The sequence below is a fragment of the Carcharodon carcharias genome, chromosome 13 (genome assembly GCF_017639515.1).
Source record: "Carcharodon carcharias isolate sCarCar2 chromosome 13, sCarCar2.pri, whole genome shotgun sequence".
Classification (NCBI taxonomy): Eukaryota; Metazoa; Chordata; class Chondrichthyes; order Lamniformes; family Lamnidae; genus Carcharodon; species Carcharodon carcharias.
Window position 1 is genome coordinate 32,413,690 of NC_054479.1, and position 16,977 is coordinate 32,430,666.

Below are 16,977 nucleotides of genomic sequence, written 5' to 3' on the forward strand. Positions count from 1 at the left end.
GGGAGGGAGGGCCAAGTAAATAGGAGGGAGGTAGGGAGAGAGGGAGGGCCAAGTAAATGGGGGGGAGCGAGGGAGGGAGGGAGCGAGGGAGGGCCAAGTAAATGGGAGGGAGGGAGGGAGGGAGGGCCGTAAATGAGAGGGAGGGAGGGAGGGCCAAGTAAATGGGAGGGAGGGAGGGAGGGCCAAGTAAATGGGAGGGAGGGAGGGAGGGCCAAGTAAATGGGAGGGAGGGAGGGAGGGCCAAGTAAATGGGAGGGAGGGAGGGAGGGCCAAGTAAATGGGAGGGAGGGAGGGAGGGCCAAGTAAATGGGAGGGAGGGAGGTAGGGAGGGAGGGAGGGAGGGCCAAGTAAATGGGAGGGAGGGCCAAGTAAATGGGAGGGCGGGAGGGCCAAGTAAATGGGAGGGCGGGAGGGCCAAGTAAATGGGAGGCCGAAGTAAATAGGAGGGTAGGAGGGTGGGAGGGAGGGAGGGAGGGAGGGCCAAATAAAATGGAGGGAGGGAGGAAGGGCCAGTTAAAAGGGAGGGAGGGAGGGAGGGCCAGGTAAAAGGAAGGGAGGGAGGGAGGGCAAGGTCAAAGGGAGGGAGGGAGAGAGGGAGGGAGGGAGGAAGGGAGGGAAGGCCAAGTAAGTGGGAGGGAGGGTGGGAGGGAGGGTGGGAGGGCCAAGTAAATGGGAGGGAGGAAGGGAGGGAGGGAGGGAGGGTGAGAGGGCAAGGCAGAGAGGGCCAGGGAGAGAGGGAGGACGAGAGGGCCAGGGAGAGAGGGAGGACGAGAGGGCCAGGGAGAGAGGGAGGACGAGAGGGCCAGGGAGAGAGGGAGGACGAGAGGGCCAGGGAGAGAGGGAGGACGAGAGGGCCAGGGAGAGAGGGAGGACGAGAGGGCCAGGGAGAGAGGGAGGACGAGAGGGCCAGGGAGAGAGGGAGGACGAGAGGGCCAGGGAGAGAGGGAGGACGAGAGGGCCAGGGAGAGAGGGAGGACGAGAGGGCCAGGGAGAGAGGGAGGACGAGAGGGCCAGGGAGAGAGGGAGGACGAGAGGGCCAGGGAGAGAGGGAGGACGAGAGGGCCAGGGAGAGAGGGAGGACGAGAGGGCCAGGGAGAGAGGGAGGACGAGAGGGCCAGGGAGAGAGGGAGGACGAGAGGGCCAGGGAGAGAGGGAGGACGAGAGGGCCAGGGAGAGAGGGAGGACGAGAGGGCCAGGGAGAGAGGGAGGACGAGAGGGCCAGGGAGAGAGGGAGGACGAGAGGGCCAGGGAGAGAGGAGAGGACGAGAGGGCCAGGGAGAGAGGGAGGACGAGAGGGCCAGGGAGAGAGGGAGGACGAGAGGGCCAGGGAGAGAGGGAGGACGAGAGGGCCAGGGAGAGAGGGAGGACGAGAGGGCCAGGGAGAGAGGGAGGACGAGAGGGCCAGGGAGAGAGGGAGGACGAGAGGGCCAGGGAGAGAGGGAGGACGAGAGGGCCAGGGAGAGAGGGAGGACGAGAGGGCCAGGGAGAGAGGGAGGACGAGAGGGCCAGGGAGAGAGGGAGGACGAGAGGGCCAGGGAGAGAGGGAGGACGAGAGGGCCAGGGAGAGAGGGAGGACGAGAGGGCCAGGGAGAGAGGGAGGACGAGAGGGCCAGGGAGAGAGGGAGGACGAGAGGGCCAGGGAGAGAGGGAGGACGAGAGGGCCAGGGAGAGAGGGAGGACGAGAGGGCCAGGGAGAGAGGGAGGACGAGAGGGCCAGGGAGAGAGGGAGGACGAGAGGGCCAGGGAGAGAGGGAGGACGAGAGGGCCAGGGAGAGAGGGAGGACGAGAGGGCCAGGGAGAGAGGGAGGACGAGAGGGCCAGGGAGAGAGGGAGGACGAGAGGGCCAGGGAGAGAGGGAGGACGAGAGGGCCAGGGAGAGAGGGAGGACGAGAGGGCCAGGGAGAGAGGGAGGACGAGAGGGCCAGGGAGAGAGGGAGGACGAGAGGGCCAGGGAGAGAGGGAGGACGAGAGGGCCAGGGAGAGAGGGAGGACGAGAGGGCCAGGGAGAGAGGGAGGACGAGAGGGCCAGGGAGAGAGGGAGGACGAGAGGGCCAGGGAGAGAGGGAGGACGAGAGGGCCAGGGAGAGAGGGAGGACGAGAGGGCCAGGGAGAGAGGGAGGACGAGAGGGCCAGGGAGAGAGGGAGGACGAGAGGGCCAGGGAGAAGGGAGTGAGGGAGGGCCAAGTAAATGGGAGGGAGGGAGGGAGGGCCAAGTAAATGGGAGGGAGGGAGGGAGGGAGGGAGGGCCAAGTAAATGGGAGAGAGGGAGGTCCAAGTAAATGGGAGGGAGGGAGGAAGGGCCAAGTAAGAGGGAGGGAGGGAGGGAGGAAGGAAGGGAGGGAAGGTCAAGTAAAAGGGAGGGAGGGAGGACCAAGTAAATGGGAGGGAGGGAGGGAGGGCCAAGTAAATGGGAGGGAGGGCCAAGTAAAAGGAATGGAGGGAGGGCCGAGTAAAAGGGAGGGAGAGAGGGAGGGAGGGCCAGGAAAAAGGGAGGGAGGGAGGGAGGGAGGGCCAGGAAAAAGGGAGGGAGGGAGGGAGGGCCAGGAAAAAGGGAGGGAGGGAGGGAGGGCCAGGAAAAAGGGAGGGAGGGAGGGAGGGCCAGGAAAAAGGGAGGGAGGGAGGGAGGGCCAGGAAAAAGGGAGGGAGGGAGGGAGGGCCAGGAAAAAGGGAGGGAGGGAGAGAGGGCCAGGAAAAAGGGAGGGAGGGAGGGAGGGCCAGGAAAAAGGGAGGGAGGGAGGGAGGGCCAGGAAAAAGGGAGGGAGGGAGGGAGGGCCAGGAAAAAGGGAGGGAGGGAGGGAGGGCCAGGAAAAAGGGAGGGAGGGAGGGAGGGCCAGGAAAAAGGGAGGGAGGGAGGGAGGGCCAGGAAAAAGGGAGGGAGGGAGGGAGGGCCAGGAAAAAGGGAGGGAGGGAGGGAGGGCCAGGAAAAAGGGAGGGAGGGAGGGAGGGCCAGGAAAAAGGGAGGGAGGGAGGGAGGGCCAGGAAAAAGGGAGGGAGGGAAGGAGGGAGGGCCAGGAAAAAGGGAGGGAGGGAAGGAGGGAGGGCCAGGAAAAAGGGAGGGAGGGAGGGAGGGCCAGGAAAAAGGGAGGGAGGGAGGGAGGGAGGGCCAGGAAAAAGGGAGGAAGGGAGCGAGGGAGGGAGGGAGGGCCAGGAAAAAGGGAGGGAGGGAGGAAGGGCCAGGAAAAAGGGAGGGAGTGAGGGCCAGGAAAAAGGGAGGGAGTGAGGGCCAGGAAAAAGGGAGGGAGAGAGGGAGGGCCAGGAAAAAGGGAGGGAGTGAGGGCCAGGAAAAAGGGAGGGAGTGAGGGCCAGGAAAAAGGGAGGGAGGGAGGGCCAGGAAAAAGGGAGGGAGGGAGGGCCAGGAAAAAGGGAGGGAGGGAGGGCCAGGAAAAAGGGAGGGAGGGAGGGCCAGGAAAAAGGGAGGGAGGGAGGGAGGGCCAGGAAAAAGGGAGGGAGGGAGGGCCAGGAAAAAGGGAGGGAGGGAGGGCCAGGAAAAAGGGAGGGAGGGAGGGCCAGGAAAAAGGGAGGGAGGGAGGGCCAGGAAAAAGGGAGGGAGGGAGGGCCAGGAAAAAGGGAGGGAGGGAGGGCCAGGAAAAAGGGAGGGAGGGAGGGCCAGGAAAAAGGGAGGGAGGGAGGGAGGGAGGGAGGGCCAGGTAAAAGGGAGGGAGGGAGGGAGGGAGGGAGGGAGGGAGGGCCAGGTAAAAGGGAGGGAGGGAGGGAAGGAGGGCAGGGTAAAAGGGAGGGAGGGAGGGAGGGAGAGCCAGGTAAAAGGGAGGGAGGGAGAGCCAGGTAAAAGGGAGGGAGGGAGGGAGGGAGGGAGGGAGGGTGGGAGGGAATGAGGGAAGGAGGGCCAGGTAAAAGTGAGGGCCAGGTAAAAGGGAGGGAGGGAGGGAGGGAGGGAGAGCCAGGTAAAAGGGAGGGAGGGAGGGAGGGAGAGCCAGGTAAAAGGGAGGGAGGGAGAGCCAGGTAAAAGGGAGGGAGGGAGAGCCAGGTAAAAGGGAGGGAGGGAGGGAGAGCCAGGTAAAAGGGAGGGAGGGAGGGAGGGAGAGCCAGGTAAAAGGGAGGGAGGGAGGGAGGGCCAGGTAAAAGGGAGGGAGGGAGGGAGGGAAGGAGGGCCAGGTAAAAGGGAGGGAGGGAGGGAGGGAGGGAGGGAGGGAAGTAGGGAGGGCCAGGTAAAAGGGAGGGAGGGAGGGAAGGAAGGAGGGCCAGGTAAAAGGGAGAGAGGGAGGGAGGGAACGAGGGCCAGGTAAAAGGGAGGGGATGCAGGGAAGGGATGGAGGGAAGGGAGTAAGGGAGGAAGGAAGGAAGGGAGTGAGGAAGGAAGGAAGGGAGGAAGGAAGGAAGGGAGGAAGGAAGGAAGGAATGGAGGGCCAGATTGGGGGAGGTTGAGTGAGGGGGGGGGGTCGAGCGAGGGGAGGGGGTCGCGCGAGGGGGGGTCGAGCGAGGGGGGGGGGTCGAGCGAGGGGGGGGGGGTCGAGCGAGGGGGGGGGGGGTCGAGCGAGGGGGGGGGGTCGAGCGAGGGGGGGGGGGTCGAGCGAGGGGGGGGGGTCGAGCGGTAGGGAGTGGTAGGGAAGGCCAGGTAAAACGAAGGGGGGAAGGAAGAAGGGCCAGGTAAAAGGGAGGGGGGGAGTGAGTGAGGGAAGGCCATGTAAAACGGAGGGAGGGATGGAGGGGGGGCTGCTGAGAGAGAGGCCAATGGAGGGAGAGATAGGCGCCGAGGGAGGGAGAGAGAGAGAGGCCGAGGGAGGGAGTGGGAGAGAGGCCGAGGGAGGGAGTGGGAGAGAGGCCGAGGGAGGGAGTGGGAGAGAGGCCGAGGGAGGGAGTGGGAGAGAGGCCGAGGGAGGGAGTGGGAGAGAGGCCGAGGGAGGGAGTGGGAGAGAGGCCGAGGGAGGGAGAGAGAGAGAGAGAGAGAGAGAGAGAGAGAGCGAGAGAGAGAGGCCGAGGGAGGGAGGGAGAGCGAGAGAGAGAGGCCGAGGGAGGGAGGGAGAGCGAGAGAGAGAGGCCGAGGGAGGGAGGGAGAGCGAGAGAGAGAGGCCGAGGGAGGGAGGGAGAGCGAGAGAGAGAGGCCGAGGGAGGGAGGGAGAGCGAGAGAGAGAGGCCGAGGGAGGGAGGGAGAGCGAGAGAGAGAGGCCGAGGGAGGGAGGGAGAGCGAGAGAGAGAGGCCGAGGGAGGGAGGGAGAGCGAGAGAGAGAGGCCGAGGGAGGGAGGGAGAGCGAGAGAGAGAGGCCGAGGGAGGGAGGGAGAGCGAGAGAGAGAGGCCGAGGGAGGGAGGGAGAGCGAGAGAGAGAGGCCGAGGGAGGGAGGGAGAGCGAGAGAGAGAGGCCGAGGGAGGGAGGGAGAGCGCGAGAGAGAGAGGCCGAGGGAGGGAGGGAGAGCGAGAGAGAGAGGCCGAGGGAGGGAGGGAGCGCGAGAGAGAGAGGCCGAGGGAGGGAGGGAGCGCGAGAGAGAGAGGCCGAGGGAGGGAGGGAGAGCGAGAGAGAGAGGCCGAGGGAGGGAGGGAGCGCGAGAGAGAGAGGCCGAGGGAGGGAGGGAGAGCGAGAGAGAGAGGCCGAGGGAGGGAGGGAGAGCGAGAGAGAGAGGCGAGGGAGGGAGGGAGAGCGAGAGAGAGAGGCCGAGGGAGGGAGGGAGAGCGAGAGAGAGAGGCCGAGGGAGGGAGGGAGAGCGAGAGAGAGAGGCCGAGGGAGGGAGGGAGAGCGAGAGAGAGAGGCCGAGGGAGGGAGGGAGAGCGAGAGAGAGAGGCCGAGGGAGGGAGGGAGAGCGAGAGAGAGAGGCGAGGGAGGGAGGGAGAGCGAGAGAGAGAGGCCGAGGGAGGGAGGGAGAGCGAGAGAGAGAGGCCGAGGGAGGGAGGGAGAGCGAGAGAGAGAGGCCGAGGGAGGGAGGGAGAGCGAGAGAGAGAGAGGCCGAGGGAGGGAGGGAGAGCGAGAGAGAGAGGCCGAGGGAGGGAGGGAGAGCGAGAGAGAGAGGCCGAGGGAGGGAGGGAGAGCGAGAGAGAGAGGCCGAGGGAGGGAGGGAGAGCGAGAGAGAGAGGCCGAGGGAGGGAGGGAGAGCGAGAGAGAGAGGCCGAGGGAGGGAGGGAGAGCGAGAGAGAGAGGCCGAGGGAGGGAGGGAGAGCGAGAGAGAGAGGCCGAGGGAGGGAGGGAGAGCGAGAGAGAGAGGCCGAGGGAGGGAGGGAGAGCGAGAGAGAGAGGCCGAGGGAGGGAGGGAGAGCGAGAGAGAGAGGCCGAGGGAGGGAGGGAGAGCGAGAGAGAGAGGCCGAGGGAGGGAGGGAGAGCGAGAGAGAGAGGCCGAGGGAGGGAGGGGAGAGCGAGAGAGAGAGGCCGAGGGAGGGAGGGAGAGCGAGAGAGAGAGGCCGAGGGAGGGAGGGAGAGCGAGAGAGAGAGGCCGAGGGAGGGAGGGAGAGCGAGAGAGAGAGGCCGAGGGAGGGAGGGAGAGCGAGAGAGAGAGGCCGAGGGAGGGAGGGAGAGCGAGAGAGAGAGGCCGAGGGAGGGAGGGAGAGCGAGAGAGAGAGGCCGAGGGAGGGAGGGAGAGCGAGAGAGAGAGGCCGAGGGAGGGAGGGAGAGCGAGAGAGAGAGGCCGAGGGAGGGAGGGAGAGCGAGAGAGAGAGGCCGAGGGAGGGAGGGAGAGCGAGAGAGAGAGGCCGAGGGAGGGAGGGAGAGCGAGAGAGAGAGGCCGAGGGAGGGAGGGAGAGCGAGAGAGAGAGGCCGAGGGAGGGAGGGAGAGCGAGAGAGAGAGGCCGAGGGAGGGAGGAGGAGAGCGAGAGAGAGAGGCCGAGGGAGGGAGGGAGAGCGAGAGAGAGAGGCCGAGGGAGGGAGGGAGAGCGAGAGAGAGAGGCCGAGGGAGGGAGGGAGAGCGAGAGAGAGAGGCCGAGGGAGGGAGGGAGAGCGAGAGAGAGAGGCCGAGGGAGGGAGGGAGAGCGAGAGAGAGAGGCCGAGGGAGGGAGGGAGAGCGAGAGAGAGAGGCCGAGGGAGGGAGGGAGAGCGAGAGAGAGAGGCCGAGGGAGGGAGGGAGAGCGAGAGAGAGAGGCCGAGGGAGGGAGAGCGAGAGAGAGAGGCCGAGGGAGGGAGAGCGAGAGAGAGAGGCCGAGGGAGGGAGAGCGAGAGAGAGAGGCCGAGGGAGGGAGAGCGAGAGAGAGAGGCCGAGGGAGGGAGAGCGAGAGAGAGAGGCCGAGGGAGGGAGAGCGAGAGAGAGAGGCCGAGGGAGGGAGAGCGAGAGAGAGAGGCCGAGGGAGGGAGAGCGAGAGAGAGAGGCCGAGGGAGGGAGAGCGAGAGAGAGAGGCCGAGGGAGGGAGAGCGAGAGAGAGAGGCCGAGGGAGGGAGAGCGAGAGAGAGAGGCCGAGGGAGGGAGAGCGAGAGAGAGAGGCCGAGGGAGGGAGAGCGAGAGAGAGAGGCCGAGGGAGGGAGAGCGAGAGAGAGAGGCCGAGGGAGGGAGAGCGAGAGAGAGAGGCCGAGGGAGGGAGAGCGAGAGAGAGAGGCCGAGGGAGGGAGAGCGAGAGAGAGAGGCCGAGGGAGGGAGAGCGAGAGAGAGAGGCCGAGGGAGGGAGAGCGAGAGAGAGAGGCCGAGGGAGGGAGAGCGAGAGAGAGAGGCCGAGGGAGGGAGAGCGAGAGAGAGAGGCCGAGGGAGGGAGAGCGAGAGAGAGAGGCCGAGGGAGGGAGAGCGAGAGAGAGAGGCCGAGGGAGGGAGAGCGAGAGAGAGAGGCCGAGGGAGGGAGAGCGAGAGAGAGAGGCCGAGGGAGGGAGAGCGAGAGAGAGAGGCCGAGGGAGGGAGAGCGAGAGAGAGAGGCCGAGGGAGGGAGAGCGAGAAAGAGAGGCAGAGGGAGGGAGAGCGAGAAAGAGAGGCCGAGGGAGGGAGAGCGAGAAAGAGAGGCCGAGGGAGGGAGAGCGAGAAAGAGAGGCCGAGGGAGGGGGAGCGAGAGAGGCCGAGGGAGGGAGAGCGAGAAAGAGAGGCCGAGGGAGGGAGAGCGAGAAAGAGAGGCCGAGGGAGGGAGAGCGAGAACGAGAGGCCGAGGGAGGGAGAGCGAGAACGAGAGGCCGAGGGAGGGAGAGCGAGAACGAGAGGCCGAGGGAGGGAGAGCGAGAAAGAGAGGCCGAGGGAGGGAGAGCGAGAAAGAGAGGCCGAGGGAGGGAGAGCGAGAAAGAGAGGCCGAGGGAGGGAGAGCGAGAAAGAGAGGCCGAGGGAGGGGGAGCGAGAAAGAGAGGCCGAGGGAGGGGGAGCGAGAAAGAGAGGCCGAGGGAGGGGGAGCGAGAAAGAGAGGCCGAGGGAGGGGGAGCGAGAGAGGCCGAGGGAGGGAGAGCGAGAAAGAGAGGCCGAGGGAGGGAGAGCGAGAAAGAGAGGCCGAGGGAGGGAGAGCGAGAGTGAGAGGCCGAGGGAGGGAGAGCGAGAAAGAGAGGCCGAGGGAGGGAGAGCGAGAAAGAGAGGCCGAGGGAGGGAGAGCGAGAAAGAGAGGCCGAGGGAGGGAGAGCGAGAAAGAGAGGCCGAGGGAGGGAGAGCGAGATAGAGAGGCCGAGGGAGGGAGAGCGAGAAAGAGAGGCCGAGGGAGGGAGAGCGAGAAAGAGAGGCCGAGGGAGGGAGAGCGAGAAAGAGAGGCCGAGGGAGGGAGAGCGAGAAAGAGAGGCCGAGGGAGGGAGAGCGAGAAAGAGAGGCCGAGGGAGGGAGAGCGAAAAAGAGAGGCCGAGGGAGGGAGAGCGAAAAAGAGAGGCCGAGGGAGGGAGAGCGAGAAAGAGAGGCCGAGGGAGGGAGAGCGAGAAAGAGAGGCCGAGGGAGGGAGAGCGAGAAAGAGAGGCCGAGGGAGGGAGAGCGAAAAAGAGAGGCCGAGGGAGGGAGAGCGAAAAAGAGAGGCCGAGGGAGGGAGAGCGAGAAAGAGAGGCCGAGGGAGGGAGAGCGAGAAAGAGAGGCCGAGGGAGGGAGAGCGAGAAAGAGAGGCCGAGGGATGGAGAGCGAGAGAGGCCGAGGGAGGGAGAGCGAGAAAGAGAGGCCGAGGGAGGGAGAGCGAGAAAGAGAGGCCGAGGGAGGGGGAGCGAGAAAGAGAGCCCGAGGGAGGGGGAGCGAGAGAGGCCGAGGGAGGGGGAGCGAGAGAGGCCGAGGGAGGGAGAGCGAGAAAGAGAGGCCGAGGGAGGGAGAGCGAGAAAGAGAGGCCGAGGGAGGGAGAGCGAGAAAGAGAGGCGAGGGAGGGAGAGCGAGAAAGAGAGGCCGAGGGAGGGGAGAGCGAGAAAGAGAGGCCGAGGGAGGGAGAGCGAGAAAGAGAGGCCGAGGGAGGGGGAGCGAGAAAGAGAGGCCGAGGGAGGGGGAGCGAGAAAGAGAGGCCGAGGGAGGGGGAGCGAGAAAGAGAGGCCGAGGGAGGGGGAGCGAGAGAGGCCGAGGGAGGGGGAGCGAGAGAGGCCGAGGGAGGGGGAGCGAGAGAGGCCGAGGGAGGGGGAGCGAGAGAGGCCGAGGGAGGGGGAGCGAGAGAGGCCGAGGGAGGGGGAGCGAGAGAGGCCGAGGGAGGGGGAGCGAGAGAGGCCGAGGGAGGGGGAGCGAGAGAGGCCGAGGGAGGGGGAGCGAGAGAGGCCGAGGGAGGGGGAGCGAGAGAGGCCGAGGGAGGGGGAGCGAGAGAGGCCGAGGGAGGGAGAGAGAGAGAGAGACCGAGGGAGGGAGAGAGAGAGGCCGAGGGAGGGAGGGAGAGAGAGAGAGAGAGAGGCCGAGGGAGGGAGAGAGAGAGAGGCCGAGGGAGGGAGAGAGAGAGAGGCCGAGGGAGGGAGAGAGAGAGAGAGAGAGGCTGAGGGAGGGAGAGAGGCCGAGGGAGGGAGAGAGGCCGAGGGAGGGAGAGAGAGAGAGGCCGAGGGAGGGAGAGAGAGAGAGGCCGAGGGAGGGAGAGAGAGAGAGGCCGAGGGAGGGAGAGAGAGAGAGGCCGAGGGAGGGAGAGAGAGAGAGGCCGAGGGAGGGAGAGAGAGAGAGAGAGGCCGAGGGAGGGAGAGAGAGAGAGAGAGGCCGAGGGAGGGAGAGAGAGAGAGGCCGAGGGAGGGAGAGAGAGAGAGACCGAGGGAGGGAGAGAGAGAGAGACCGAGGGAGGGAGAGAGAGAGAGACCGAGGGAGGGAGAGAGAGAGAGACCGAGGGAGGGAGAGAGAGAGAGACCGAGGGAGGGAGAGAGAGAGAGACCGAGGGAGGGAGAGAGAGAGAGACCGAGGGAGGGGGAGAGAGAGAGAGAGAGAGAGAGAGACCGAGGGAGGGAGAGAGAGAGAGAGAGAGAGAGAGACCGAGGAAGGGACAGCGAGAGAGAGAGAGAGAGAGCGCGAGGCCAAGGGGGAGAGAGGGAGCGGGAGGGAGTAAGAGGCCGAGGGGGAGAGGGGGAGCGGCAAGGAGCGAGAGGCCAAGGGGGAGAGAGGGAGCAGGAGGGAGCGAGAGGCCGAGGGGGAGCGGGTGGGAGCGAGGGAGCGGGAGGCCGAGGGGGAGAGGGGGAGCGGGAGGAAGCGAGAGGCCGAGGTGGAGAGGGGGAGCGAGAGGCCAAGGGGGAGATGTGGAGAGGGGGAGCGGAGCGAGAGGCGGAGGGGGAGAGGGGGAGCGGAGCGAGAGGCCGAGGGGGAGAGAGTGGCAGATGGGCAGAGGGGTAGAGAGAGAGAGAGAAAAAGAGATAGAGTGGCAGGCAGAGGGGACAGAAGGGAAGAGAAAACAAGAGAGGTGGCAAAGGAGCCTAGAGAGGGAGGGATCATTGGGGAAAGAGAAAAGTGAGTTAATATCAGTGGGATATTAAAGTGCAAAGAGAGAAAAAAAATCGGTACAAATATCAAAGCAGGTTTTTTGAGAAGCTGGGCAGTTGTAAAAAAACGAGGGTTATTCTCTCAATTATGCAATTAATAAAAGGTAGTGAATATATCTAAGTACAGCAGTGTCATATTTTGGGTGCAGTCCCTTCATCAGGTCACAGTAAAAACAAAGAGTCTCCAACCAGGATGCTGGTCTTCTTTTGGAGGCTGATGCATTATCTTGATGTTACAATATTTCTTCTTTGAATTTCACCACCTTATTTAGCTATCTTCACTGCTCTTGCTCTTTTGTCAATTGCCTCACCAAGATTCTCCAGTAGCTTCCACCCCTTTCCAGCCAACGAATAATTTTGGCCATTACACTAGTTAAAATGTAATTTCCTCATTTCCTTTGTGCTGTCCTGTAAAAGCTTTAATTACCTTTCTGTCCTAAGCATCTGCACCCAAAACCATAGCCAATATTTTTTCTTCCGCCGTGTCTTTCAAATAAGGAATTTGTGCTCATTTACTGTTGTACTTTGAATCAAAGACTTGGGGTTTAAAAGAGCTGTTTTGATATTCTGATCATTCATTCTTATTCCATTGAATGGATTTTTTTGTATAAGTTTCTTTCTCCATCAATGCCCTCTACCTTAACATCCTTTCTCAGGAGGCTGGAACCCCACCTCCCATCAGACACACAGATTCAACATAGCAGTTGGTTTCAACTGGAATACTTGTGGAAGTGCTATAAAAAGCCTCAGAGTGAGATAGGAAAAAGCCAGCTTTGGTCTGCTGATTCAGCAATCCCTCCTATAAGTGCACGTGTGAACCTGCTAACTGGCAAGAGCAACACAGAACTACACTGTAGTGGCTTCTGTAGTCATGCTCTGCCAACACTCACACTTGATGAATGGCTACTTTGGGAATATACTGGAGGATGACTACCAGCATGCAAGGAATTCATTCTTCTTCTCTTGTGAACACATTAAGTGGAGGGAGGTGGGGGAAAGGGACTGCTTTTCAACAGTGACGGACGTATTCATCACCTCCAATTTTTTGTTCCCAGAGGATCCAGCTATGACAAGCAGTACAAGCTCCCTCTGGCATTAGAAGATGCAACTTTAACTCGGGTTCTTTTATTGGCTGAAAATACAACACGTATTATTGCTGCCACACCCCTGTACAAATTGGAAGCATATATACACTCACAGCACATGTCTGTCTAACCATCGTTTTCAGTACACTTCTCATACACATACACTTCAACATTGTTCCCACATTATATTCTTAGCATTTTCATTTGTTTCGATTTACTGAGAATTTGCAAAATGTTGAGAGACTATTGCACCAACTTCCTTGAACTCTTATGAATAACTCACATCTTCAAATCCTCTTTTCAGAAAGATTCAAATTCATTTATGCTTGAACTTCATACATTGTACCCCAACCAATTACAACACTTCTTTCCCCCAAAGTATCTTTAGTTACCTGTCATTAAATATCTCTTCAAGTGGCCTTTTGCTAGAAAAACCCCCAACCTCCCTGACAAAGTCATTACTGTATATTAAACCAAAGTAATTTTTTCAAAATTTGTGTTTTTATAAAACTTGGACATAAGAGCTGTCCCATTAATTCACCATGTGGACTGCAGCGGTTCAAGGCAGTGGTTCACCACCACCTTCCTGAGGGCAATTAGGGATGGGCAATAAAAATGCTGGCCTAGCCAGCAATGCCCACGCCTTAATAAGGAATAAAAAAATACTTTCCATGCTGAACTGCTCTTTCTTCCTCAGTGTTTATGATCCTGAAGTAGAACTAGTGGAGGCGGTGGCATAGTGGCATTGTCACTGGCCTAGTATTCCAGAGACCCAGCTTAATCCTCAGGGACCCAGGTTTGAATCCCACCATGGCAGATGGTGAAATTTGAATTCAATAAAAACCTAGAATTACGAGTCTGATGGTGACCACGAAACCATTGTTGTAAAAACCTATCTGGTTCACTAATGCCCTTTAGGGAAGGAAATTTGGCCTACATGTGATTCCAGACCTACAGCAATGTGGTTGCCCTTTGAACAATGGCTGGCAATTAGGGATGGGCAATAAATGCTGGCCTAGCCACAGCCCATGAACAAATAAAAAAAGAAAAATCAGTTAATCGGACATTATGGAACTAACCACCAGGATAAACCAGTCAACAGTGACACCTGAAGTTGTACACCCCAACGTCACAGGTAAACACAGCCCTTTGATAGAGCATCATCTGTTGCAGCAATGGTGTTGATAAATGAAAACTAGAGAAGTGAAGCACATTCTTTCCTATGATAAACGTTTTACTCCATATCCAGATCAATCACAAACAAAACGACTAAAACTAGTTTTCTTGCAAATGGTTCACGCTTTCCACAAAATTGTGCCAACAACATAAAACCAGAATTTAAACAAACGAAATAAGGTTATTACCAAGATGTCCAAGTTATTTCAGTGCTTCTCTCTTTATAAGTGACACTTGATACTACTTGCTCATGTATGCAAATAACCTCATGAAGATGGTACTTTACACGTCAAAGTAGCAACTGATAACTACTTCAATTAAAACTCAATTTAGCAGAACATTTGGTACTCACATGTGTCGAGAACATTTATTTCTGTCTGCCATTGAGTAACCATTACAACAAGTACAGCTACTGCATTAAGTAGTGTAACCTAATCCAGGACCAAACATTGTTTTCTATTATTGTCATGCCGACCCAAAACCATTTTAACTGGCATGCTATAAACCTTAAAAGTCAAGGAGAGAGGAGATACCACACATGTCCCCATGAAGGTCACTGGCCAAATTTGGTCAACAGAAGTGTATCATCTTTGCAGACATCAGTCTTGCCCTCGTCAAAAAGCTGCAATTGTCACCTTACTTTTATCAAGACAGACTGGACTAAAATACCACACACCATTCCAGTCATGGTTACTGTGTAAGGGTACAGATTAGTTTGTGCTCAGCTCACAGTACTCGATTTCGTAATAAATCTATATGCCTATAAGAAATAATGCAATCACCCCGGTAGCAGAATACTTGACAGAGATATAATTTAGCTTGATAAAATAAAATACTCACAAATGATATACAAGCTGCCAAGAGTAGAATTCTGACCAATAAATCTTCAAATTGTTCTATCACAAGTTCCCATAAAGATTTGCCTGAAACAAGGAGGCTCAATCAGTTCAACATTTAAAAAAAAATGACCACAACTCAATATCTTGGAAAAATTATGTAGTCCTGAAAGTGTATGATCTACTATACCTTCTTCTGCTGGCAGTTCTGTTAATGAGTGACGCCACCATGGAATATGCGAGAAAGAGAAAACTGCGTTAAAGCATGCAAATACACTGGACTTCAAAGACAAGGGCACAAAGTCACGCTCGAAATAAAAAGGAACCATTCAGACCACGAGTGATCATAGTGCCGTGAAGAGAGTTATACACCAGAAGGAAGTGTAGCTTATAAAAAAAATAAAATTGATGCTCACCCAACTGACTGCGTTACTACTACTCCTCACTTCGGAGATTACATCTTGGAATACAATATTTCCGCTGCAAATCAGCAGGATAAGCTAAACTGACGATTCGAACCGGTAAGGTTTGGGTTTCTGACACGAAAAGGCTATGCGATTTCCGTTTTATTTTTGAAAGCATAACAAGAACTATATATATTTTTCAAATTCAGGGATATGCTGCATCGTCCCGCTCCCCCACCCCCACCACCATCCATCCATCCATCCACCCCCATATTTCACAACACTTCCATACAATTTAAAATTCAGAGATCGTGGTGAGTCAGCCATGTTCGGTCTGCCTCACGTAGAGAGATGCCGGCTTCACACATTACAATAAGGCCTAATGTAACACATACACACATACAAAGGGGCAAAAGAACTTAAAGCAAAAAAAAAACCGCGCGACACATGGAAAGAGCAGCAGGAGAAAGCAGCCCAGCACGTACCATTCGGTCCCCATCTCTCCTTGTGTTTCTTGACTTGCTCCAAACTAAGACCCGTTGTCTCATTGGCGTTAAAATAGGCGAGAACTTCATCCACGGTCTTGATGTGCGCGTTCTCCATGGTTTCACTCCAGGTTTCCTTCCTTCAGTGTTGCGGTTTCTTGTCCGCGGAGGGAGGGAGGGAGGGAGGGTTCCTTCCTCACCAGAAACAAGCTGACACAGGAGAGGAGAAAGACAAGCGGGAAGGTTCGGGTCAACCACTTCTACCGGGGTTTTCTACCTTTTCTTTCAAAAAAAAACTAAATTATAAATGATTTTTTTTTAAAAAACACTCCCAATCTCTGGCTTTTTTTTTCCCTTCCCCCTCTCTGTGAATATAATTCAAACAGAAATCAATGTCCTTGGTTCTTTTTTTTTGGACATATATATATAAATATGTGTGTGTGTATTTTTCCCTCTCCTCCTCTCCCTCCCCTACTGTGTGAAAGGTTGGATGTACGGGAAGGAGAACCGCAGAGACTGCGACACGGGAACCGAGTTTGTTGGTGGCTCTGATGAAGCCGGCACCAAGGCGCTGCGCCTTCGCTCAGCTGAATGAATGTGAGCGAGCAGCCCAGCGGCGGCAGCACGTTTATAGCAACTTGAGTGGCAGGGGCCTTTCTCACGGCGAGATCTGGAGTGGCCCGCATGTGGAGGGAGCTCATTGGACCAGCTTCACAGCCGTCAGGACCCCGCAGAGCCCTGACGTACTCCGGCGGCTCCTCCTCATGTTCCAGAGTTCCCAGGAAAAGGAAGGAGGGAGAGGGGGTGGAAAACGGGAACAAGAGTTGCATCCATCCTGAGAAAGCAAGTGACGTTCACCAACCACAACTAGTGAAATGTGACAGGATCATTTATCTCAGGGGCTGGCTCATACTTAGGATGAAACAGTCTGCAGATAAAAACTTTTTAAAAAAATAAATAAATAAATATGTGTGCATATATATATATATATATATATAAAATGTTAAGAGTGAAGTAACTTTTTTATTTCTTTTTCAGAGGCTCTTAACTGGCTCCTACTTTGTACAACAGGTGTCTGGATAAATCCCAGCACACCAAAAAAAAGAGAAAGACCCCGCTCCATTGTAACCGGAAATATCACACTTTCCAAATGTCAGAACTGGAATGATTTCTCACTTCCTGATTAATGCAATGATTTTGCTCTTTTCAGGCGTATTTCAGGGAGTCCTACTGGTTTTATACCGCGCTGAACAGAAACCAGGGGCACCAGCTCAGCGTCTTTTAACTGCACTGACTTAAAAAGAATACACAACTATATTTTGTTCTCATCAATTGTTTGCCCCGCCGCCCCATTTCTGAGGATAATTCTTCCACGAGGGAATCCTCCTGGCATCTTGGCCAACATTACTCTTTCACCCGCGCGGCCATTTTTTTGTCATTCATTCATTTGCAGTTTGTGTGATATTTTTCTACATCGTAGGGAGTGGGCTTCAAAAGTAATTGGTTGTAACATGCTTTCGGACATCCAGGGAGTGGTAAGCTATTGAATAGAATTTTTTTTTCCTTTTAACTGACTTTACTGGGGTACTAAGTGTCAAGCTGTGGCTCAGTGCTATCACTCACACTTCTGATAACTCACAAGGTTCGGAGTTCATCGCATCCGTGAGACTTGAGCACTAGAACCCAAGGCTGACACTCCAGGGCAATACTGGGTAACTGTGTTGCCAAAGATGCTGTCACTTGGATGAGATATTACACCGAGCCTTAGCTGCTGTCGCAGGGAAGACCCCATGACACTATTTTGAAGAGGAGCAGGGGAGTTAGCCCTGGTATCATGGCCAATAATTATCCTTTAGTTACAGCACTAAAGACAAAATTATTGCAGTTTTGGGGAGGTTTGTGCGCTCAAATTGGCAGCCGTGTTTCCTCCATTACAACTGTGAATACAATTCAAAACCATTTCATTGACTGTAATGCATTTTTGGAACCTAAATTGTGAAAGGCGCTATATAAATGCAAGTCTTTCTTTACTGTTCCACAGGTACCAGTACTGATGTTGAACCTCACCCAAGTGCTCATGTGAGCCTTGACAATGAGTCCTACCAGGTCATGCATCCACATGGGCAATATCAAAGGCGAATCCTGTACTCCCCCAAAATCCCCATGCTAACAGCGGTCACTATATTCCATTTAGCAATAGGAACTCTGCCTGATTTAGCCCGTCATTAACCCACGCGTGCTGTGACCAACTGCACTTAGCTAACTCT

At 57.3% G+C, this 16,977-nt stretch overlaps 1 protein-coding gene across 3 annotated transcripts in view; it reads right to left on the minus strand.

Moving 5' to 3' along the window:
• Positions 1 to 15,328, minus strand: part of LOC121285552 (sarcoplasmic/endoplasmic reticulum calcium ATPase 2) — a 179,362-nt gene extending 164,034 nt beyond the window's left edge. Inside the window, exons 1-3 of one of the 3 annotated variants that reach the window (XM_041202082.1) lie at positions 14,711 to 15,327; positions 14,012 to 14,029; positions 13,826 to 13,908 (exon numbers count right to left, since the gene is read on the minus strand). In XM_041202082.1, coding sequence (XP_041058016.1) covers positions 13,826 to 13,908; positions 14,012 to 14,029; positions 14,711 to 14,828 — 219 coding nt within the window. In that variant the 5' untranslated portion in view covers positions 14,829 to 15,327. Of the gene's footprint in view, positions 1 to 13,337; positions 13,411 to 13,825; positions 13,909 to 14,011; positions 14,030 to 14,710 lie in introns of those variants that run through there. The other 2 variants (XM_041202081.1, XM_041202083.1) reach the window with 2 other exon arrangements.
• Positions 15,329 to 16,977: the final 1,649 nt, after the last annotated feature.